At 42.0% G+C, this 25,553-nt stretch overlaps 1 protein-coding gene across 1 annotated transcript; it reads left to right on the top strand.

Annotated features, from left to right (window-relative positions):
• The first annotated feature begins 1,103 nt into the window (after window positions 1–1,103).
• Window positions 1,104–23,788, top strand: LOC124556053 (putative Dol-P-Glc:Glc(2)Man(9)GlcNAc(2)-PP-Dol alpha-1,2-glucosyltransferase). The gene is made up of 5 exons (XM_047130085.1): window positions 1,104–1,200; window positions 2,596–2,723; window positions 3,065–3,247; window positions 14,380–14,578; window positions 23,583–23,788. Exons 1-5 carry the CDS (start codon window positions 1,104–1,106, stop codon window positions 23,666–23,668), a joined length of 693 nt encoding a protein of 230 aa, XP_046986041.1. The 3' UTR covers window positions 23,669–23,788.
• Window positions 23,789–25,553: the final 1,765 nt, after the last annotated feature.

Raw genomic sequence — 25,553 nt, 5'->3', positions numbered from 1 at the left:
TGTTAGATAACTAATGAAGTGGCAGTGAATTGAAATTAATGCACAACTTGACTGGTATCAACTTACAGTATACACCTTGAGGTATCAAGGAATCATAAGTTTGGTAATGGAGGGGGGTGCGAGGAGTACAAATTGTAGAGGGAGACCAAGGCTTGGCTGAGCTAGTTCAAATGTATTTGAGTTTTAATATACTTTGTACCACCACCACCAACAACAACAACAGAATTACTACAGAAACCATTGTTGTTGTGGTGGTCTTCAGTTAAAAGACTAGTGCGATGGAACTATCCGTGCTAGTGTATTCTATGGAAATTTGTTGATCTCTGTACAACTACCGCAACCTACATCAATTTGAACCCTACAGAAACCTTATGGCTCTGTGACGCACTTCAGACTTACCTCATCACAAAATAATTTAATACATTCAGAGTAAAGAGATTTTTTTCATGTAATATGTGATAACACAAGACATTATTATTATCATCTGCAATTTAAATGAAGGCTTGTGCTGTGTTAAAGTAGTCAGCTTGCAATAAAATTCGAACATCAGCTAATTGAATCTATAGATTGAAAGGAAGTAGACTTAAGCAAATGTTGTGCCCCAGGTAATGACTGAGTGTCCATCATGAGTCACAAAGACAGTAGTGTGCAGACAAAACAAAAATAGCACTTCTTGTACGTCCATCCATTGTGCATGTCGCAATTTAAATGTAGCCCATAATGGTGTTGCAGAGCCTAATTAAAAATGTGACATGTTTCTTAACAAATTTCAGATCTAAAAAAATTTTGGCCATAGAAAGCCACAGGGGCAGGATTTAAAAACTTACTTGGTGAATACTTCCAATGCAAAACTAAAACCACTTAAACTTGTGTGTTAGGCTGGGAGGTACAATGCCATATATGGAGTTTAAGAAATATGTTGATTTTCAGAAAAGTCTGACAAACACAATTCTTACAAATAATACATGCAATGAGCAGAGGCTAAAAAGAGAATGGGAACTTTGTTACTCATTTAGTGCAAAGTACCATAAAAGGTCAGTATGGGATCTCAAATGTTGAAATCTAAGATTATGGATGTTGCAGTTGCTCATGATGTCTTAGAAATGACGTCACAGGTAATTAGCACCAAACGATCACTCGACAAACTGCTTGATGAAGCTCTCAACATCTTTGAAAGATTGGGTGTCAACTGTAAACTTGGTAACAAAAGAAGGAAGGCGATAAAGAAGCAGTTCACTGAGACATAAATGGCTAATGGAGCCAATAATGAAATTTAAATAATTTTTTATCCAATGACTGATACTATTTATCTGCTACTCAATCAGTAGTTTAAAAGACTAAAGACAGCTATAAATGTGTACAGAGAAATGCAACCTTTGTCCATGTCTGTTGCCTGTATCAAAGATCTTAAAAATGAAGCACCTAAATTTACTACAATGTTTCTCAATTTCGATCATTTGTTTTTCTAAAATAATGTACCACTTTCAGAAGAAAATAGAGCAAAATTATTTAAGCAAGACAAAACTTAGGTCACTGACAGCATAAGTTCAATTACCAGTATTTATTTTGACATGGATATTCATTGACACATACTTCTTTCATATTGATGTTTAGTTTTTTTTGTCTTACAGTGTTGCTTTATTTTATGAACAAAAGTGTGTGGACCATATTTTATTTAACTAAGTCCTTTTGTCTGAATTAGGCAGTCATCGGATTTAAAACTAAAACTGTTTTAAACCTGAAAGACTGCCCAATTCAACTGAAACTGTTTATAACATTTTATTTAACTGTGATCAAGACTGTTTTGTTCACAGTACAATAAAACATCACTATCTTCACTTGCAATATGATGATGCCTTTCTGTAGCATTGTATTAAAAAAAATGTTTATTTTCGTCATTCGTCTGTGATGTGTGTGCAGGTTTTTCATAAATGGTATTTTTAAATTTTATTTAAATTTTCTTCAGGTAATAAGGAAAGTTGAGGTTTAATGTCCCATAGGCAATGAGGACATTAAAGGTCAGCAGGAAGTCAGGTGAGGTAAGAATATGGAAGGAAATCCACACCAAAGGAACCTTACTGATATTTGCCTTGAATTATTTAGTGGAACTATGGAAACTTCAATCTAGAGTGCTGAGCCAAGTTGTCCCGAATAAAAGTCCGGTTTCTCACTCAGTGGTGCATCACTGTTACTTTCGTTTGATGTGTAGTATTTCTTATGCGAAATTTTGTAGGGACAAAAATTGTTTCAGGTGTTGAAATATCAGAATAAATATCATTAAAATGATTCGTTTTACTCAAGTATTAAAAATAAAACATATTTTGAAAAAGTTTAACCTTTTTTAATTTAGGTACTTGCTTTGGGTCTCTAATGATTGTGGTTTCAACCCTACTTGTACTGCTATTGTTCAATAATACCACAAGATTATGGTTTGTGGTTTACCCATTTCAAACTTGCTTTGGCTTCCAATGTTTTCATTGTTCGGTTGTCATTTCAAAGATTGTTTAGGCATTCCAACAACTCTTTTGAAAGTCTGTCTTGATATTGTTCTTTCTTTGTTACTTAAATTGAGACTTTTGTTTTACCCTGTTTTAGTCAAGATGGGCCCCCAAATTGGCTGTATGTCCACTTCACAGGGTGCCTCTACCTTCGCCTCTGACTCTCACACTCTCTGGTTCTTTCCTTGCTTGCTGTGCCGAGATCCCCCACCCCCAAGTCGCACTGTATGATGTCTGCCATGTACCGTAGTGAGTGTATTCACTAACCTACTACAAGCTAATGTCACGTGTGATTAGTTTTCTACCAACTTAAACTACTGTTGATATTCGCAAGCAGCTTGCGCTTTGTACCATCACAGGTGTTCGTGAAGTTTAATAATTTGGAGGTATTGCCATCCATATATGCGTTATGATTTGAAGATGCGGTTTCTGCAGTTTCCACCGACACTAATATGTCTTAATTATTTTGTTGTGTTGTCTACTTTTGTTTAAATTACATTAAAATTTTTACTGTTGGATTGTTTTATACATGAGAAATGACAATTGATTATGTCTTTCCTTTTCAGTGGGATCCTAAAATAACAACACTCCCAGGACTGTACGTGTTTTCTGTCATTTACCTCAAGATTGCTGGATTGTTTATGGGGCAAGATTTTTGTGACATACATGGTCTTCGTGTCTTTAATGTTTTCCTCTGTCTTGCTAATTTTATCCTGATTTACAGACTACAACGGCAGATAAGCACCTTGGTAAGCTACATGACAGCAAAGTTTATCGTAAAATGTATTTATGTTAATGATTTGTGAGAAATGTTTAATTACTGTTAACTGGAAAGTTCTGTAAGGTGTAACTGCTTGTTCCAGTTACATGTCCACATACAGAAACTAGTCACTCATAGGGAGAATCATTTTTTTACAAATCACAGGTGACTGTCAGAAAAAATTAAAATCTTCAGTATATACATGTGATTAGTTACCAAAGTGTCAGTTACAAAGAAATGTGTAAATGATAATATTTTTTTATATAAGCTATGTAATTTCATTGTTGCTGTTTGAGCTTCTAACAAGGGACCCTCCCCATCGCACCCCCCCTCAGATTTAGTTATAAGTTGGCACAGTGGATAGGCCTTGAAAAACTGAACACAGGTCAATCGAGAAAACAGGAAGAAGTTGTGTGGAACTATGAAAAAAATAAGCAAAATATACAAACTGAGTAGCCCATGCGCAAGATGGGCAACATCAAGGATAGTGTGAGCTCAGGAGCGCTGTGATCCCGTAGTTAGCGTGAGCAGCTGCGGAACGAGAGGTCTTTGGTTCAAGTCTTCCCTCAAGTGAAAAGTTTAATTTTTTATTTTCAGCCAATTATTATCTGTCCGTCAGATGCGAGGTAACTACGCCGTAGTATGGGGACGCTACACCTAAACAAACATCGAAACACATGATGTCAGTTGACTACAGGCCACGGAAGAGAGGGTATTCCTGCTAACGAGGCTCCCTGGCAGGCAGTTGACTGTTAGCTACTTTCGATGAGAGTGCATTAAATACATGAGATGTATTCCGTGGGCAATATGAATCCAGCAAATATAGCTCACGACTTCAATAACGAGGTCAATGAATATTTCCCGAACGGTAAAGAATCGGAAAGTTCCTTAAGGAATCGAATGATTATCGAACATTTGTATGATTATTTCCTACATTTGTTGATAAGCAGTATGTGTGGTGATGACGATGATACCTTGCTGATTGCTGCTGGGCTGTATGTACCAGATGATGGGATTGTTGATGATCCGTACGAAGAACAAAAAATGGTTCAAATGGCTCTGAGCACTATGGGACTTAACATCTGTGGTCATCAGTCCTCTAGAACTACTTAAACCTAACTAACCTAAGGACATCACACACATCCATGCCCGAGGCAGGATTCGAACCTGCGACCGTAGCAGTCGCGCGGTTTACGAAGAACACGAAGAGGAAATACTGCGACTTCAATCTGATGGTATTTCTTTGGGTTACATGAAGGAAATGCTCCAATACAGGTTACTGTCCAAACCAATTAAAAGACGCAAATACACATTATGGAGTGAAGTAACAAATAAATTTAAAAAATTTAAAGTGATGGAGGAAAAAAGCACAATTAAATATTGCAAAGAAGTTGTGGAACAAGGTGGAACCTGAAGACAGAAGTTCAGTGAACTAGAAAACCATGTATACCGACAATTTATTAAAGCCAGAAATGAATTAAGTGCAGTGCATGATACAGACCTACAGATTTGGGGATTGCATTACGCTAAACAAATCGGCCTGGACTTCAAGGCTTCATCTCGTTGGTTTGTTATGTTCAAAACAAAATACAAAACTACGAGCAGGAAGATTACGAAATATGTAAGCAAGAACTACATGAATAAACTGGAAGAACTTTTAGTGTGTTCCAAGACATTTGTTACAGAAACTAAAGTCAGATTCCAACAGTGTGAAGACGCATATATTATCAACACAGATCAGTCCGGTTTTAACTATGAAATGAAATCGACCCGCACGTTATCGTTAGTTGGTGAAGGCGACACGGAATGTACTGTAGACCAGCTGCATGCAACTTCACGTAGTTATACCATACAATATGCTCTGAACAAAGCAGGATTTATTTTACCTACATTTTATTTGTGTTTGCGGGAAAAAAATGGTGTATTTGGACTGCAAGTTCAGCAACAGGTGAATAGGGTACTTGCACAAACCCCCCCCCACCCCCCCCAGGGGATCCACAACTCTTTTGTGGATACGTGCGTGGCGAGCACGGGGCCCCATGCTATTGCAGCTTTCTTTTTCTCCAGGGCTGCATTTCCTTCCCCTTCCCCTCCTGTCCCCTCCTTGCTCCTTTCCCGTCACCCTCTCCTCTCCCTCTCTTGGTGTCTGTGCTTATGTTGGCCCCCGCTATCCTCCTGGTTCTGTTGGTTTTACAATTCGGCTTTGTCACGTAATCATCTCCTACTTTTGGCATTCCCTGGTCCCCCATCTGGGGTTTGACGTCCATTACAAAATTTCTCCTCCATAGTGTGAGCCATTTGGGGAAGAGCACCTTACCTAGTGTCTCCGATGTGCGCCCTCCTAGTCCATTCCACCTTTTCTTTCACGTCGTCGTCTGATGCTAGGGTGCATAGCCAGCACGGTAGCCAGCCCGTGTGGTGGGGTCGCTATGTACCCTTTTGGTTGAGCCCCCTGAACACACAGGGATCACACTTCTGATACCTGAGCTGTTACCTCCTCATGCGTGCCTTGGAGTGGTTGCTCGTCATCCTGGAGCATCGGAACTCCCGGCAATGGCCGCCGTGCCATATGGCCCTTGCTGTGGCTGGGTGACGCCCGTGAGGAGAGCCCCTGATCGGAGTGGGTGGTATCAGGGTGGACACTATGCAAATGAAATGCATACAGGTCCAGAACTCTGGCTGTTCTTCTGCGGCCATCTCTCTGTGTGGAACTGATTCTTCAAGTGCTGCTTCTCTTGCCTCTTCGGCCTTCCCTTCCATGGCTACCCCCTGGGAAGAGGGTCAGGCCCGTCGGCGAGGGGCGAAACCTTTCCCCCGTTATCTAGTTTGCACCAGGACTGATGGAGATACTTTCACCAATACCAAACCTTTATTCTTTGTGGAACACATTGAAGACAAGTTTGGTGAAGTGGACTCCCTGAGCAAGATGCGGTCGGGTTTGTTGCTGATCAAAACTGCTTCAGCTGCCCAATCTGCCGCCCTTTGTGCCTGTACCCATCTTGGCACAATTCCTGTGTCCATTACCCCCCACCAGTCTCTAAATATGGTACAAGGTGTGATTTTTCACAGGGACCTCATCCTTCAAACTGATGAGGAACTTCGGGACAATCTTGGACGGCGGGGTGTTCACTTTGTTCGGCGTGTTCAGAAGGGTCCTAAAGACAATTGCATTGATACTGGTGCCTTTATCCTGGCCTTTGAAGGGTATACCCTCCCTGAGAAAGTTAAAATGATGGTTTATCGATGTGATGTGAAGCTGTACATCCCACCTCCTATGAGGTGTTTTAAGTGATTGCGTTTTGGACACGTGTTTTCCCGCTGTTCACAGGCCCCTCTCTGTGGTGGCTGTGGACGTCCACTCAATGAGGGGAGTCCCTGTGTTCCCCCTCCTGTGTGTGTAAATTGTCATGGCAGTCATTCTCCACGTTCACCAGATTGCCCAGTATATAAGAAGGAAAAGAAGATACAAGAGTATAAGACGCTCGATCGTTTAACCTACACAGAGGCCCGTAAGAAGTATACTCGTCTTCACCCTGTGTCCATGACCTCTAGTTACGCTTTGGTTACACCTTCACCCCTTCCTCCCCCGTCCTTACCCCCATCCCAGACCCCTCTCCTCCCCCCCTCCCCTGCGGCTCCCACACCTTCTCCTCTGGGCGCTGCTCCCCCTCCCCAGCCGGAGAATTGTCCCACTCCTTCGGCGTCTGCCGGTCAAGGGCGCCTCTCCCGGGATGCCCCTTCCTGGCACCTTCCAGGCCAAAGGTCTGCTGCTGCGCGACGACCGTGAGAGCCGCGGTCTGTCGGCCCCCAGGTCGCCCCGTCTCTTTCTGTTCCTGATCTTGCTGCAGCTGGCTCCTTTATGCCACACAGCCCTCCTCAATCTCAGCCTGAAAAGAAGAAGAAACATAAGTCCCGGGACAGAGAGCCTCTGGTGTCACCGGAGGTCCCAGCCCCGACTTCACAACCGGATTTTGACCTGTCGTTCATGGATGTCGCCCCTTCCTTGTCGGTGACGGGTGGGGACCCGGCGGTATGACTGGCTTTAGCGTGTTCAGCCCCCATTTAAATCATCGTTCTGTGGTTCTCCAATGGAATTGTAATGGATACTGTCGTCACCTTCCGGAATTGCAAGCCCTTCTTTCGTCTTACTCTGCAGCTTGTGTGGTTTTCCAGGAATCTCATTTTACTGATGCTCACTCACCGACCCTCCGTGTGTTCCGTGTTTTCTGTCGAAATCAGGTGGGACCCCTGCGGGCTTCTGGTGGCGTTTGTACGTTGGTCCGTACAGACATTGCTAGCACGTGGATCCCTCTTCAAACTACATTGGAAGCACTTGCTGTTAGGGTCCACCTAGACTCTGCGATCACGGTTTGCAATCTTTATCTCCCTCCTGACAGGACTCTTACACCTGCTGCCTTAACTGCCCTTGTTCAGCAACTTCCTCCTCCCTTCCTCCTCCTTGGGGATTTAAATGCTCATCATCCCTTGTGGGGCAGTGCCTTTCCGTGTAGACGAGGTCTTCTCATAGACCAGTTTATTGCAGACCACGACTTGTGCCTTCTTAATGATGGCTCCCCTACTCATTTCAGTGCCAGTCATGGTACCTTTTTTGCCATTGATCTTTCTCTTTCTTCTCCCTCTCTCCTCCCTTCATTACACTGGTCGCCACACGACGACCTTTGTGATAGCGACCACTTCCCATTGATTATCTCGCTCCCTTCCCGCTCCCCGATGCACAGGTTACCTCGTTGGTCTTTCCAACACGCCGCTTGGCCTCTATACACTGCACAGGTCGTGTTTTCTCCCTCTTTGTCGGGTTGTATTGGTGACGTCCTACGTGACATGTTTGACGCGATTGTTCGCGCTGCTAGTCTTGCTGTCCTGCGCTCATCTGGACCATTTCGTCGCCGGCAAGTCCCATGGTGTAGTACGGCCATTGCCATTGCCATCCGTGAACGCCGTCGAGCTTTGCAACACTTTAAGAGGCACCCATCCGTAGCCAGCCTTACTACCTTTAAATGCCTCCGCGCTAAAGCCCGTTATTTAATCAAACAGAGCAAGCGGATATGTTGGGAATGATTCGTTTCTTCCCTTGGTTCTACTGTCCCTCTGTCACTGATATGGTCTACACTTCGCTCTCTCCAAGGTTGCCATCGGCAGTCCACACTCCCAGGCCTTCACCTCCCAGTTGGCCTTTGTACGGACCCATTAGTTCTTGCACATCTTGCAACCCATTTTGCAGTGGCATCAGCATCAGCCTCCTATCCAGCTGCTTTCCTTCACCAGATACAGCGGGCTGAAGCTTCCACCTTATGTTTTACCCCTTGTGAGTCAGAATCTTACAACGAACCTTTTACTGAATGAGAATTTCTTTCTGCTCTATCTTCTTCTCGTGATACGGCCCCTGGCCCATATTCCATTCATAACCAACTGCTTCAACATCTCAGTGCTCCAAAACGGCAACATCTTCTTCGGGTGTTTAACCATATCTGGCTCCAGAGTGGCTTCCCTTCTCAGTGGAGGGATAGCATCGTGGTTCCTTTCCTTAAGCCTGGTAAGAACCCGCTATCTGTTGACAGCTATCGGCCAATTAGTTTGACCAATGTTGTTTGTAAGTTACTTGAACGGATGGTAGCCCGTCGGCTCAATTGGGTCCTCGAATCTCGGGATCTAGTGTCCCCTTACCAGTGTGGCTTTAGAGAGGGATGGTCTCCAATCGATCATTTACTTCGCTTAGAATCCGCAGTTCGGCAGGCTTTTTCCCAGCGCTGCCATTTGGTTGCAGTGTTTTTTGACCTTCGCAAGGCCTATGACACGGCCTGGCGCCATCACATCTTTCTTACACTTCATCAGTGGGGTCTTCGGGGCCCACTCCCGATTTTTATCCGCCAGTTCCTGTTCCATCGGTCATTCAGAGTTCGAGTTGGTACTGTTTTTAGTTCTCCTCGGACCCAGGAGACGGGCATCGCACAGGGTTCTGTCTTGAGTGTCCTTCTTTTCCTCATTGCTATCGATGGACTTGGGGCCTCTGTCGGTCCTTTGGTCGCCCCTGCCCTGTATGTGGATGATTTCTGCATTTGGGTTAGTTCCTCCTCGATGGCATCTGCAGAAAGGCAGCTCCAGGGAGCTATACGGCATGCCTCTGCATGGACGCTCTCACACGAGTTTAAATTCTCTCCTTCAAAATCGCAGGTGGTCCACTTCTGTCGCCGTACTACGATCCACCCTGATCCAGAGCTCTATCTCGATGCACAACGATTGCCTGTGGTCCCACAGTTTCGTTTCCTGTGTCTTCTTTTCGACAACAAGCTCACTTGGCTGCCTCATATCAGACTTCTAAAGGTAGGATGTTTCCGTAAACTCAATGTCCTTCGCTTCCTTGCCCACTCCTCTTGGAGTGCGGACCGTTCCCTCCTTCTCCGTGTTTATCGTGCTCTAGTCCCCCCCCCCCCCCCCCCCCCCCCCCTCCCCCTTTGGTTAGTTCCTCGGCCTCGAATTCGGATGCATCTCTGCCGAGGTCTGAAAGATTCCATCCCCCCGATGGTGTTCCGTTCCTTTTTCCGCCAAATTTTATGGGAGTTTCGGGATGCTGTTGTTTTTTACACTGATGGCTCTAAATCTGTGGATCATGTGGGGTATGCCTTCACGTCCTCTGTTGGAATGGAAAATCATCTGCTGCCACCTACATGTGGGGTGTTTACTGCAGAATTGATGGCAATTTCCCAAGCCCTTACCTTTATTAAACAGTCCCAACACAGCCGCGTTTTGTTATGTACGGACTCAATGAGTGACCTTCTTGCTATTGACCGGTGTTTTTCGCGCCATCCCTTGGTCTCTGCCATCCATGATCATCTCGCTGATATTCACCGTGCTGCTTGTTCCATTGACTTCCTTTGGGTTCCTGGCCATGTGGGTATCCCAGGTAATGAGCTCGCTGATCGTTTGGCTGGGTTAGCAGTCATTTACCCCCCGTTTCCTGTAACCCCTCTTGCAGCGGATTTATGGCTTCACATCAAATCCCACTTCGCACTGCCATGGGCCAATTCTTGGGAGGCTACTCACCTGTCTAATAAACTTTGTGTGATTAAGGTGACACCAGGCCCGTGGTGTTCTTCCTTTCGCCTATCCCGAAAGGACTCGACCACACTGTGTCGTCTCCGCATTGGGCATACCAGGCTGACTCGTGGTTTTCTTTTGCATGCTGAGCCACACCCACTTTGTGGTTGTGGAGCCTTCCAGTCAGTCGCCCACATGTTGGTTGACTGCCCCCTTCTTTTGGCTCTGCGTGGTAAGTACAGACTCCCCCACACTTTACCTTTGATGTTGGCTGACGATTCCCGGATGGTCGTTCTGGTTCTTGGTTTCCTCCGGGAAAGTGGTTTTTTTTCTCAGTTTTTAAGGTTTTTAATCTCTCTGGTGTTGGGGCAGGGCGGTGAGTGTTTGGGTGTCTCCCACTGTAAGCCGTGTTTTTTGGTTAGTCTCCTTTTCCCATATGTACTTCTACATTCTAGCGGTTGCACCTTTCAAGTCACAGGTGGTCTTGCCTATACTGCTTCAGCATCGCATTGGGTTCGTTCTCTTGCTGACTTCCCTCATTTTGTTTTTACCATTGACAACATGACTTCCCTTTTATTGTTCTGACTTTCCTGAGATGTCACATTAGTGGAATGGATCACATTTGAAACAAGGGACTGATGACCTTGCTGTTTGGTCCCTTAAACCCCAAACAACCAACCAACCAACCAACCAACTTGTGCAAACGCTGAATGTTATTGTGAATTGCAGTGGATCAGGAAAAGTAGAGAAAAGACTAGTGAAAGACTTTAATGAACATGTGATTGCTCCTTATGCGGACAAAGATTTTGCCTTACTCCTTGACAGCTATACAGGACAGAAGGATCAGGATTTGTAAAATTTTAGTGTGGGAATAGACGTGATTACCATTCCTCCAGGTGTTACACCTCTTCTGCAACTGTTAGATGTGTTTGGTTTTTGGCAAGTGAAATGCTTTGTGAAAAGATTCTATGAATTTGCGAAGCTGCACAGGTACACAGAGCAGTATAGTTTACGTGATCGTGTGTCAATTATCAAAGTTCAAGCACCCACACATAATCAACTTCCCTCTCCAAAATTCCAGGACATGTTCAGATTTGCTTGGACGTATGCAGGATTTGACGGTCTACACACGGAAAAATTTGAAAACATTAAAAACATGTGTTTTGACAGAGCACAGGGAAAACTGCGCGACTGTGAAACTGTTGCATTCATTTGTTGCAGTTTATGTGACAAACTCTTATGTTTTCATCACTTTTTTGGGAGTGATTATCACATCCACAAGAAACCCTAAATCGGGCAAGGTAGAAGAATCTTTTTACCCATTCACCAAGTGTACAAGTTAGGTGGGTCGACAACATGTTCCTGTCATGTGACGCACATGCTGTCACCAGTGTCGTATAGAATATATCAGACGTGTTTTCCTGTGGAGGAATCGGTTGACCTATGACCTTGCGATCAAATGTTTTCAGTTCCCATTGGAGAGGCATGTCCTTTCGTCTACTAATCACACGGTTTTGCGGTGCGGTTGCAAAACACAGACACTAAACTTATTACAGTGAACAGAGACGTCAATGAACAAATGGACAGATCGACAGATCATAACTTTGCGAAAATAACGAAAGTAAACTTTTCACTCGAGGGAAGACTTGAACCAAGGACCTCTCGTTCCACAGCTGCTCATGCTAACCACGGGACCATGGCGCTCCTGAGCTCACACTCTCCTTGATGTTGCCTATCTTGCGCATGGACTACTCAGTTTGTATATTTTGCTTATTTTTTTCATAGTTCCACACAACTTCTTCCTGTTTTCTCGATTGATCTGTGTTCAGTTTTTCAAGGCCTATCCACTGTGCCAACTTACAACTAAATCTGAGGGGGGTGTGATGGGGAGATTCCCTTGTAAGAAGCAACATCTTTTACACCACTCGAACTGAAGTTATGGCTTCCAAAAAGTGACTGCTGAATTGCCTGCTTCATGTGTCTGCATATGAACAATGGTTGGTAGTCCAGCAACCCTGGTACTGTCCTTCCATCACTTTGATATTGTGATGCACTGTGTGCTTTAAAGAGATAAGAGAGGAAATAAAAGTCAATGGGCACTTAATTGCTGTGTAATACGGAGGTGTTTTCGTTTTTAGATTTCAGTAAAAACTGTTAGTACTGAAAAATGAAAACACTTTTCATTGCAACGACATGTTTTTTAGTTTCTCTAGTTTATAATGAAGTCGCACTCTGAATAAGTTTGACATTATAGCGGATTTGTATTCAGTGCCCTAACAAAAAGGAATGAAAGGTATTTTTGTGGACCTATGTAATCTTTTGTAATGTAATCATTTTATTGTTTTGCACTTTTAAATGAAATGCAAATGTTTGGCTTGCTATCACATCCCAGATGATCCTCTTGATCTAAATTGAATAGTATGCTTGGGATAAACACTTGTATGTTTGTTTGTTAACTGTTTTTGAGGGGAGATGGCGTGATACCAGGAAATGTTTGGCAGATGAGTGCAAATGAGAAGGGATCTTGCCACAGCTTTGAGTATCTCATTGTTTCCTGTTCTACACCACTTTGCATTTTTTAACTACACTGAACAGTTATCAAGCATCTAAGCTTCAGTTTGGCTGTTGTAGTTGAAGCCAACTGAAAGACTTCATTGTTTTATGATACGTGGAGAGTAAAACAATAATACACAAGTTTAACCCTCCTCAATCCAGATGCATGACTGCTTTCAAAACTACAATTTATATTTATAATTATAAATGTGAATTCTCTCTTCTGTCGTCTCATGCCTATTAATAAGCTACATGTAACTAATAACCATGGTCTTTGTGAAAATTATAAGTTAAAAAAAATTGATGTTATATAGAAGCAGCTAATGGCACAATCATCTGTTCAAATGTGGAGAAACAATAATATGGAAAAGATACACTGCTACTCACCACATAGAGGAGGCATTGACTTGCAGGCAAGCACAATGGAAGGGGTGCTAGAAATATATAAGCTTTCGAAGTCCTTTCTCGAAGTAGAAATCTCACACATTCATTCAACAACTCTCACTCACATGGCTACTGTCTCTACTTGCTAAGGCCTGACTGCATCTAATGCTAGCAGATTGCTCTATTATTACCTCTACATATAAAGCTGGATAAAAAAATAACGGTTTGAGGAAGCCTTGCCCATAGATGGAGAGTGTTTCAACTACCTCTCCAAGACTTTTACTCAGTTATTGGAACTGAAATTGAAAAAAAAGTATGTTTGAACCTGATATTTAATAAATGATGATCAATGCAAACTTTGATTCAAAAATTACTGTGTGTTAGAGCTTGGATATCATTCAAGGAGATTGTCACAAATTTCTTAGGGAACAGAAAGGACCCACATTATATTTCTATTAATGTCAACATGTTGGAAATGTTGAAGATATAGGTCTGTTTTATGAGCCTCAAGATTCACTTTCATGCTGATCATCTCTATGAAAATTTGGGTGAGATCTGTGACAGACAAGCTGAGCACTTCCATCAAGATATCAAGGTGATGGAAGGACAATATCAGGGATACTGGCATGCCAGTATGATGGTTGAGTACTGTTGTTCACATTATGAGACGTAAAACTGGCAATTCACTATAGAAAACTCTGTTTCATGTGCTTTTAGGATATGAGAGATAGGGAATACAAGCCAATGGGCATTTAATTGCTTTGCGGTACAGAGGTTTTTGTTTTTAGCCTTCCATAAAACGTGTTAGTATTGAAAAATGAAAGCACTTTTCGTTATAGTTACATGTTTTTCAGTTCTCTAGTTTATTTTTAGAGTCACACTAGGAATAAACTTGTTGTAATAGCAGGCAAGTTCAGATATGTATTCAGTGGCCTAACAAAAAGAATAATGAAAAATATTATTGTGGACCTATGTAATCTTTTGTAATGTAGTTATTTCATTGTTTTGCACCTAAATAAAATGTACATCTAAGGCTTAATATCACATCTCAGGTGGCCCTCCTGATCTAATGTGAATAGTATGCTTGTGATAAATGCTTGTGGTTGTTTATTTGTTAATCTATTTCAGGGGAGGTGGTGTGATGGCAGGAAATGTTTGGCAGATGAGTGCAAATGGAGGGATCTTGCCACAGCTTTGAATATGTCCCTGTTTCCTGTTCTCTACTACTTTGCATTCTTTTACTACACTGAACAGTTATCAACTTTTACTGTGTTACTGACATATTCATTGTCTCTTACTGAATATACCAAAGAATCTGCCATAATGGGTAAGTTTTATTTCTGAATAATGGCTTTTTGTACATGTCTGTCAAATGCCTTACCAATGTTGATTGTTGTTGTCACCTACCTGCTAGTAATGTCAGTATATATCAGAAATTCTTTCTGTAAATAGTGTATTATGAAATACATGGTAGTACTTCACCTTCACTTAAAATCAAGTGTCATCAGAGTTCTTGAAGTGAAGATAAGTTTTCATTACAAAAGATACCCTTGGGTTCCAAACACAGTTAAGTGGCAAATTATGGACGTTTTGCAATCTGACCATGATGTTTCAAGGAAAGGTAACACTTGCAAATGCACATGGCCAAGAAATCGGTACAGTGTTTAGCCCTGAAAAGCTGTTTCAACTGTCCAGTCATAAATGTGATAATGTGGAGTAGAAATTTGCATTTATTCCAGGACGAAAGGAAATTAGGCAAAAAAAAGTTTTTAATGTCTGCAATTGCTGCTAAAAGGATGACACACTTGTTGGCATGTTTGCATGGAGATAAATGTTTACCAGTTTAATTAAATACGCATTGGGGGTTCAATTTTTAGGATGATTGGTCTTAGCAGGATTAGTGAATTCTTAAGGGGTTCAATTAACACTACAATCTGGATGCCAGGCATTTACTACAAGCCAGTTGAGTCTTACTGCATTGTGCGTAGAATACCGAAAGAAGAAATTTTAGGAAAGTAATATGGAAATTTGTGGGATCGTGCAATAAAATATTAATACTGTCAAGTAACTTACTCGGCCATTTTCATTGCCAACTTAGAATTTAAGGCAGTAAATTCTACCAGAAATGTTCTGCCTTCAAAAATTTCCATTTGTATGTGTTACATCCTTCTGGTATTGGGAAAGTTCCTTCTAGATTGATCAGGTTCCCTTCAAGTCTTTATTTTCTAGCAGTGCTGTCGGTGCATTTGTTCAGCCATACTGCACTCGTCTAGATACTGGCGTTTGTGGTTCTCCAGCATACTGCTTACGTTTCAGTGGCGCATACTGTGAAGAAGAAGAAGAAGAAGAAAACAGAGGCCATCTGTTTTGATGCAGTCCACTTTGACATAGTGAGCTACCTACCTTTCACATGATCTTCCATTGTGGGCTGAATCATACACAGTTCCCAAACCAGTGAATGGGATCATCTCACAAACAAATAGAAACACCTGCATATTAACTCATGTCAGTTAAGGCTAAAGAGTCAGGAGATGCTCTGACACCTGGTCTTCTCACGTTATTGTTCTAGATGATGGTGCTGTAAGGCCAGCACTAGCACTTGTAGTAAAATTGTTGTTGAATCAAGCCCATTCTGCTGGAAAAACCGTATAAATAGTGTACACAACTTGCATTTGACAAAGCTAAAATGGCTATTTATTGTATAGCTCTAATACAACCTTGCCAAAGGAGAAATTCATGCAAAATTTATTTTCTGAAATGTTTGGATGAGTTGGAAATCTCTATCAAGTCAAAATTGAGTCTGACTGTGAAGTTATCTGGAAGCAAGTAAGCAGCTTATGTGAGCTCCAGTTAATCATCAGATGCCTTACAGCCCTCCCCCCCCCCCCCCCCACCCCACCTCCCCACCCCCCACCCTCCTCCAATACCACCATAGTATTTGTAGAGTCATTCAAATAAAGTTAACACTCAGTAGCACAAAAATACCCAGATCGTGCAGTATTAGTTGGAGCTGTCATTAACCTACAGAGTAGAGACTGGGTCACCTATGGATTCATTGCAGATGCTACAGTCTTGTGAAGTAGTTCTGAACCCATTTTCCCAAAATTGTCATAAGCGGCTAGTTTGACAAGCCAAACACAATAAACATATTGTAGACCTTGTAGCTGCAAACAAGCTTGACCTTGACAGTGTCAGAGATCAGTATTTGTGATGTCATTGTAGTGAAAGTGGTTACTTAAGTTTAAAAAATCCATCAAGAATGCTAGGAGAGTATTTTTAGTGGAAAAAGGTTAGGTAAGCAGTTGTTGGATCCTACTTAGACAATGAACAGACATCATTTAGTTCAAATATAATGGACATAGAGTGTTTATGGGCAGAGTTTAACTAACTGTAAATTGTGCTGTGGAAAAGTATGTACCAAGTATGTGGGTTAAGGACAGAAAATGTCCCACTGTAGTTGAATAACAAAATGCTAAGGATGCGGAGATGGTTGCACCCTTGGGGGGGTGGGGGGGTGGGGGGGGGGGGGTGATAGGGAGGGAGAGAGAGAGAGAGAGAGAGAGAGAGAGAGAGAGAGAGAACAGACGTGTTGACAGGCAAAAGTTAGTAGATAGAATGGTCTTGCTGAGAACGTGAGAAAATAATGGTCCTACATAAAATCATGAAGCTGGTCAAAGGCTTCTCTTCAGTCAGTCGTCAGCCAATCTGGCATGATATGCAGTGACTCCCTGAGTGGATTGCAAGCATTCAACCAGTGTTTTTCTCGGGAACCTTTGGTGCACGGTATTCAAGATACTGTTTTTGCTCTCGCCGAGTGTGGTCGTTCAGCGACGTTTGTGTGTACCCTGGGCCACATCGGCATTCTAGGAAACGAATGTGTCGATCGGTTGGCCAAGCAGGCCACCACTTCGTCATCCCTGGAGCTTGGTCTCGTGGAAAGAGACCTCCAGTCAGGCCTACATCGCAAGGTCCACGATGTCTGGAGCTCTGAATGGTCTGTCTTGAACGTGCCAAATAAGCTCCACATGGTCAAGTCGTCCATGGCTGTATGGAATTCATCCTTGAGGGGCACGTGTAGGGACTCAGTTGTTCTCTGCCATCTCCGAATTGGACATGCGCGGATCACCCACAGCTATCTCCTTCGTGGTGAGAACCCGCCCAAGTGTCGCTGTGATGCAGGGCTGATAGTGGTCCATCTTCTGATGGACTACCCCCTTTTAGCCCCCTTGCGGCAGTTCTTTAATTTACGAGCTGCACTTCCTTTAATTTTAGGTGACAATGCCTCTATAGCTGACTCAGTTTTACGTTTTATCTGTGCAGCTGGGTTTTATCACTCGCTCTAGTGTGGGCGCTCTCGCATGATTTCTCAGGCTACACCCACTCCAGAGACTTTTAATTGTGATGTGGATACCAAAATAGTGTCTTTTATGGTAACAAGTTGTGTTGATACCTCTATCAATGCTTTCCAGCTGGAGGTTCTTCGTTTGTAGTTGAGTGGTTGACCTTTTACCTGAATTATCAACCACTGTAGTCTGTTTTACTCTAGTGAACTATTTGCTCTGCTCCTTTTAAGTGTCCTCTATTTTGTGTTGTGTTGTGTGTGATAAGAGAGACTAGGGCTTGTACAGAGGCATATAGGCAGTCATTTTTCCCTCGTTCTGTTTGGGAGTGGAACAGGGAGAGATGATGCTAGTTGTGGTACGAGGTACCCTCCGCCACGCACCGTGTGGTGGATTGCAGAGTATGTATGTAGATGTAGATGTTCATTCTAGCTCTGTACCCCTTGGTGTTCCCTCCCTCTGGGTGCAGAGGTTACGCTTTTACTGTATAGGCCTTTTACAAGTATGCCTGTTAGGAACAGGGCACTGATGACCTCGATGTTTAGCCCCCATCAAACCCCAAAACCAACCAACCAACCAACCAATCTGGCGTGGCAATAGAAGGCAGCAAAAAGAGAGCTGTAGTTTCAAATTTCACATCTATAAACTCACGCAGGAGAATTGTAAAGAGATACTATTAGTCGACTGTCACACAGACTCCCGTATAGAGGACAAGGAAATAGGTGTCCCTGGCATTGAGAAGCAAGTAAATGAGTTAAAAGCAAATAAGTTGCCATGTCCAGATAGAAGCCCATTCGGTTTTACAAAGATTTCTCTTTGGCATTGGCCCCCTACTTGTCTTTATCCTGAACTAGCTGTAGTGCCTGGCATTTCCTGGGATGTTTAATATCTGCAACACAAAGTGATTGGCCCTGTGCCTTGTAGATATAGCGAATGCAAGCCACGTGGGAAACTGCAATTGCATTGTCAGCAGTCATAATTGAATCACTGGGTGTCAATCGAATGCAGTGAATGAATACATCTTCACCTACACATTAATAAAAATCAGGTTCTAGGCTTCCGGTTCTGACTTCTGCAAATATTCATTAGTTTCAAACCAAAAGTTTTGTAATAATAATTACATCACAAATTATGCTTTGATTTCTTTTTAAATTGCAAATTGAAGTAGTATATCTGTCATGCATAATGTGCTTGTCAAAATGGTTCGTGACACTGTTTCTTCCCAAATGTTCATTATGGGATCACATAGAAATTTGAGGTAAATTGGCCAAGAACTTTCATAGATTTTCTCCTAACAACCTTTCCACTTTGTTTCAAGTTAGATAACAAAATCTTATGTAGATAGTGATCTTCCTCTTGTCTTGAAGGTAAAGTGTGCAATATTTCATCAGGATTGGAGTGGAATTGCAGATTTGTATGAATTACTAGCAAACAAACAGGCACCCTTCTTTATATATAGATCACTTGCCCAGTGCAATGTCCCAAGCAAATAAGAAAAAACACTAGTAACTCTCATATATAAGAAAGGTAAAAGAAATGGCCCATTAAACTACAGAACAGTATCCTTAACATTGGTTTACATCAGAAGTCTTGAGTAAGTTCTAGGTTTGAATATAATAAATCTCTTTGACAGAGCAGGAAGAATTAGAAAGCATTGTTTGTGCAAAACTCCACTTGCCCTTTTCTCACACAATATCCTGTGAACCATGGATGAAGGGGAACAGGCAGATACCATATTTCTAGATTTCTGGAAATCATTTGTCACAGTGCTCCACTGCAGACTGTTAACGAAGGTCCAAGCGTATGGAATTGATTCCCAGATACACGAGTGGCTCGAAGACTTCTTAAGTAATAGAACCCAGTATGTTGTCCGTAAGGGTGAGTGTTCATCACAGAAGGATATCATCAGGAGTGCCCCATAGGACCACTGTTTCTTTTTGTGTAGATAAATGACCTAACAGGTAGGTTGAGTGGCGGTTGGTAACGGTTTGCTGATGTTGCTGTAGTGTAGAGGGAAGTGTCGTCATTGAGTGACTGTAGGAGGATACAGGGTGGAATTTCTGCTCGGTTTGATGAATGACAGCTTTCCGTAAATGTAGAAAGATGTAAGTTAATGTTGATAAGTAAGAAAAACAATCCTCTAATGTTCAAATGCAGTACGAGGTACGGTCAAAAAGTTACAGGAATTTTTGTTTCTCAAAGTATCGTAATTTGTTCATCAACAACGACATTGTCCCCTTCGAAGTAATTCCCCTTATATATAGTACACTTATGCCAGTGCTTTTTCCAATCTTGAAAGCTCTTCTGGAACTCGCTTTTTGTTATGGTGTTTAGCTCCTTCAGTGATTCTGTTCAGTGGTGGCAAAACAACATCCTTTATGGTTCTCTTCAACACCCGGAACAGAAAAGTCCAGGGGGCCATGCCCGGTGAATACAGTGGCTGAGACAACACAATGGTTTTGTTTATTGCCAAAAAATCAAAAAGAAGCATTGAGATGTGAGTGGGAGCATTATCGTGATGCAATTTCCATTAGTGGTTTTTCCACAGTGCTGGTTGTTTTCTTCGGATTACTTCACTCAAATGGTGCATATCTTCCAGATAGTATTCCTTAATGACCGTATGAGCAAAAGGCAGGAACTCATGATTCACTATGCCATTGCATTGAAGAAAACGAGAAGAACCTTCACATAAGATCAAACTTTTTTCATGTCTCTGCAGGGAGTTTCCATAGGAACAATTGCAGCTTGTTGAGACATCATACCCGTATATACGTGTTTCATCATCTGTTATAATCTTCTTTAGAAGTTCTGGATCACTATCTACGTCATTTAGCAATTGCTGAGTGATGTCTTCAATAGTGGCAGAGTAAGCCAATCAGAGGCCTGAGGTGGTGAAACAAAATGAAGCCCTCAGTCTGCTTGGAAACTGATATACACTGCTTGACAGTTGCAAAGGAACAGAGGCATTGTGGGACAGAAAGAATCCCAGGAAGTAGTAAATTACTTGAAACACAGTGCATACGTAATAGAGGTGGAATGATATATTTATAATGAAAAATGATACAGATTTCGCCACGTAAGAAAGGAGATTAACAGACATAAATAATGTTCATTTTTGACACAGATCAGAATCCCAACATAAAGGTTGATATCGGACTCTCAGTAAGGAATATGCCCACCTCACACAGTAATAATATTGTGCACCTGTATATTGTCGAGGAGTCCTTAGTGGATATTGCCAGACACCTCTCTGAAGGTGGGTTTCAGTTGCACGATTCAGGGATGGAGTGTTTGTTGACAAACACACCTGCCAAGAGCATCTCAGGCATATCCTATAGAGTTTAGGTCCGGGGAACAGGCAGGCTGTTCCATAAGTTCAGTATCTTCACTTTCCAACATCTCAGTGGTCCTTTATGGATGGGCATTGTCACTCATAAACAGAAGGTCAGGACCTGCTTTATCCCTAAACAGATGGACATGATCCAGAATAATCTTGTTGCAGCAGCACTGTGCTTTAACAGTACCTTACCCATAGATATGCAGCAGTATTCAGACATTCTGCAGAATGCCTGCCCACACCATAATGGCTAGGCCATACCGATGATGTTTAAGAAGATTCTACGGTGAGTAATGTGTTCCCCTCTCTCCACGCAACTGCTGGTCAGAATCACTTGCCGCAGTGAAGTGGGATTCGGCAGACCACTGTTGCTGACCCCCAACCAGCATGCTCCCTACACCAACAAACTCTTTCTTAACGATGGATTGGTTGAAGTGGGCTGCATTTAACTGGCTTCTGAGCTTACAAACCAGCCTGATTTAATTGCCACGAAATAGTTTTGGCAGATGCATGTACAGGTAGTGGTTGCAAGGTGTGCAGTAATCTGCCGAGGAGTGAGATGTCTGTTCCTTTTTGCCGCTAGGACTATGTATCAATTCTCTTGCTGTGTGGTGATCTGTCCACATCAACAGACATGCTTTCTCATAGCATTTCCATGTTCAATGGCCTTCTTTAAATGCAAGATGATACTTTGTAAAACGCCATACTGCATGAACTGTCGAATGCATTGTGCACAGGTTTTGCTGCAGTTAACACATCCTGTCCTCTACATTTCCTTTTATTATCATGGGTCAGGTGTTCCATAGCAGTTGGCACCTTTTATGTAGCTATTGGCATGTTTTTAAACAAGTGTCAGTTGTTCTTTAGCAGTTGTCAAGTGGTGTATTTGTATTTACATTTTGTAAAAATTAAATAGCATAGATGTAACAGCTGACAAAACTATCAAGTATTTATAATGTGTGTACTCTACACTGTAGTAATAGTAACACAACTACTGGAAAAAATGCTACACCCTCAAGAGCTGTTCAGTTGAATCAGGGTGTAATACGTGCATACTGCGCGATTGTAATGTTAGTGATCCATTTGTCAGTCATCAGAAATCAGATGGTGTGCATGTGGCCTCTCTCTGCATCCTCTGCTTTTGCTCTGCAGGTGGTAAGTATGCTGAGTTTAGAGGTGAACAGTTTTTGCATCATTCATTCTAGGCTGCTACAATGCCTCACCAATGGCTATTTACTCATTCTGAACAGTTTCAGCTATTTGAAGGGGATTGCACTGTGGGACCTGCGGGAAGCTGGATGAACCCATCAACAGACTGCACTACATATTGGGCACAATGTATTGGTGGTGTGCCAGTGCTGTCAACATTGCTCTGTGGAACCTTCCCATAACTGTAGACAAGGTTTTGAACATTGGTGTAGTACAGATGCATGTCAAGATTGATGGATTGTGCTAGCATTGGTGACTGGCCGACCATCGTCCATCATCAAACAGGAAATATGTTGCACCAGTTGTGTCATCAGGGACCATTGGAAACTGTCTGCTTGAAGCAGGATTAAGGTCAGGTGTGCCTCTAGGCAGGCTACCAATGACACCATGGCACAGCCAAGCATGGCTACTCTGGTGTTGTAAAATAGTTGACAGGAGAGTGGAATGGTGCTGTGTTGTCTTCAGTGATGAGTAGGTTCTGCCTGTATGCAAGTGATGGATGTGCACATATGTTGTGTAGAAGTGGTGAGCTGCCTATTCCAGAGTGAATGCGCTAAAGAGACACGTGTCCCATTACTGGTTGCGTGATGTGGGAGGCCCTCAGTTACAACTTGTGATCACATTTAGTGTTTCTGCAGAGTAAAGTAACAAATGCCCACTACATTGCACAGGCTGTTATCGTGGTGCCCCTGCCAGTTCTGAGACAGGAGGTGATGTGCTTTTGAAGCTGGACAATGCTGCTGTGATACAGTGTGCTGCCCTGGCCAGCAAGATCATGAGTGCTCCACCAATTGAATATGTATGGGACATGATGAAGCAGGAACTTGATCACTTTCCAGAGCCTGCAAGAACCATTGCCAAATTGCACCAAAAGGCACAAGATGCAGGTTGCCGTTCGGCATCTTTAACATTGTTTACATGTGAGAATACACACTTGTGTTGCTGCCACAGGAGAATACCAGAATATTGATGCTACTGTCTGGGCTTGTGGCTGTTGCATTTTTTTTTGGGACAGGGTTTGCATACTTAAGTATATAGGTGAAGAACTTGGAATAGGAACCAGCATTGAGCATAGCAACCATCGGGTAGAGTGCAAAGAATTAATAAAGAATAGACTAAGAAAAATACATTTTACCTTTATTGCACTGAAATTTTTAATAATATCATTGAAATCTGTGTCATTAGGAATTTTTCTTTCAGTTGATAAAATAGACTGATGGGCTTTTTCTTCCTGATTCAATGTAGAAGTGAAGATTATTTTTATTAGTTTCGGGTTAGAAATTGGTCAAGAAGTATTAGGTTGTAAGTGATGTATAGGATGATGTCTCACTGAAGTCCCATTTAATTATAAATTGAAAAATTTCTTAGCATATCCATCTAGCAACAACATTCACACTCATAGTGGTTGCACACAGATGCCTGTGATACCATTTCATTTCTTGCAGCTCCAGCTCCTTTTCAGATTGATTGTAAAATTCTACCAGATTCTCCAGTGCTACTAACAGAGCACCATCAGAAGCTTCAAGCATAAATTTTATTTCAACAATTTGGAAAATTTTGGTGATTTTACTCATGGCTGTGTACCGTGATGTTTCTTGTATACTTTGATCTGTGAATTCAAACATTTATTAATGAACTACTTCTTGAATCAATAAACCAGCATCGTGTGCTAATTCACCCGGTGGTGTTTTATTTAGCCTCCTTTTTCCTTGTTGCTCAATGTTAATGTCCATATCACATCATTTTTTTAGTGCCGAAAGTAACAACAATGTATAGAACTGTTGTTCTTTCCAGCTCTGAAACCTCATTCAGTGTTTTTGATTTGGTGAGTTCTTTATCTAAAGTCATTTTTAGAGACTGTAGATACTGTTGGACTGGACTAAATTTACTTCCTCCAGTATCGTGTCAAAAGTTGATGTAGGCTGAAGAGGTAAAAATCGCATACAACTGGAAGGAGCAAGCTTGCTGCTGATACAGCATCACGGTTTGCCTTTGATGGATCTTGCATATCTGTCAAAGTGCCCATAATTGTTTTCATGTTTTCTTGTAGACTTTTTTTAACAGAATTGTAATCAGCATTCTAGTGAGTATCAGACAAATGTTTCAGATTTTTCCTCCTTTTTTTCTAAAAGTAATTCCCATCTTTAGGAAGACGACAAAAATGAATAAATACACCTTCTCTACAGTTCCAAAACAGTTGACGCTAGAGGGAACACAATTATTCAACTCCACAAAGATTTAAGGGATGATTAGCTGAGGGACTGAACAGAGGTTTTGGACTGACTTCTTGATTTTTCTTTGTCCTCCTCCATGTATAACTTACATTGATGCGGCATTGTCATAACCTTGAGGCCTACACAACATAATGTCCAGCCTATTGTTTTCTAACTACTGTTGAATATTATTTGACATATCCTCTGCAGTGTTTCCCATTTATTTTGCATATGTATGGGTCCTGGAACTTTAAATTGCCTCTTATTTACGGAACATGTTACAACCTTGTTTGGGATTTGATTAAAAATTGTCTGGTTCTGGGGGCCTCCAAATTTCGAGATCCATGAGATTTTTGGAAGCCTTCCAGGACCAGAGGCCTGGGACAGGCCGCTCCCACTTAGTCTGCCACTGGTCTGCAAGACATCGTTTTTGGTTGAAATTCAACAGTTTTGGAAGACATTGCTGCTATGTGTTTCATTCCTAAAACATAGAAAAAATTGTTTAGCATGAGCCAAACAATATGCTAACATCATCAGCAACGTCTCTGATGATGATCAGTGTTTTTCCAGAACCATTTTCTTTACTTCATGCTCATTGTTGTCGGTAATTGATGTGGTAGGGCATCCAAGGCAGTCGTCGTCTTGAAGATCTTCTCAACCCTCTTTGAAAAGTTCATATCACTGGTAAACTCTAGCCTTACTCATAGTAGAAACGACAAAAGCCACAGCATTTCAAATGCAATGCTGCACTTTATTCCATTTAAATATCCGATACAGCTGGAAATGCAAACATACATCATGAACATGTTTGCCAAGAAGAGAGAAAGAATTTTGAAAATCAGATCTATAAAGCTCGTGAAATTAAAAACTTTTTGTTAATTGTTGATCACACCTCGTAATAGTAGGGTGCTGCTTGACACGGTCACCGGTGATTAAATATTTAGGTATAACATTGCAAAACGATATGAAACAAAATGAGCACGGAAAGTCGGTTGTAGAAGACAAATTGTCGACTTCGGCTTATTGGGTAGGAAATGTAGCTCATCTGTAAAGGAGACTGCTTATAGAACACTATTGAAACCCATTCTGGAGTACTTCTCAGGTGTCTGAGGTGCCCACCAGGCCAAGTTATAGCAAGACATCAAGGAAATTCACAGGCATGCTGCTAAATTTGATACTGGTAGGTTCAATCAGTACACAAGT

The sequence above is a fragment of the Schistocerca americana genome, chromosome X (assembly GCF_021461395.2).
Source record: "Schistocerca americana isolate TAMUIC-IGC-003095 chromosome X, iqSchAmer2.1, whole genome shotgun sequence".
Lineage (NCBI taxonomy): Eukaryota > Metazoa > Arthropoda > Insecta > Orthoptera > Acrididae > Schistocerca > Schistocerca americana.
This window is presented reverse-complemented; position numbering and strand designations above follow the sequence as displayed.

Excerpts from the sequence above, each read along its gene's own strand:
- LOC124556053 (XM_047130085.1), top strand. The coding sequence starts at position 1,104 with ATGACGTCACAGGTAATTAGCACCAAACGATCACTCGACAAACTGCTT. Across the intron at positions 1,201-2,595 it reads GGGTGTCAACTGTAAACTTG|TCAAGATGGGCCCCCAAATT; the intron begins GTAACAAAAGAA and ends ACCCTGTTTTAG. Across the intron at positions 2,724-3,064 it reads CCCCACCCCCAAGTCGCACT|TGGGATCCTAAAATAACAAC; the intron begins GTATGATGTCTG and ends TTTCCTTTTCAG.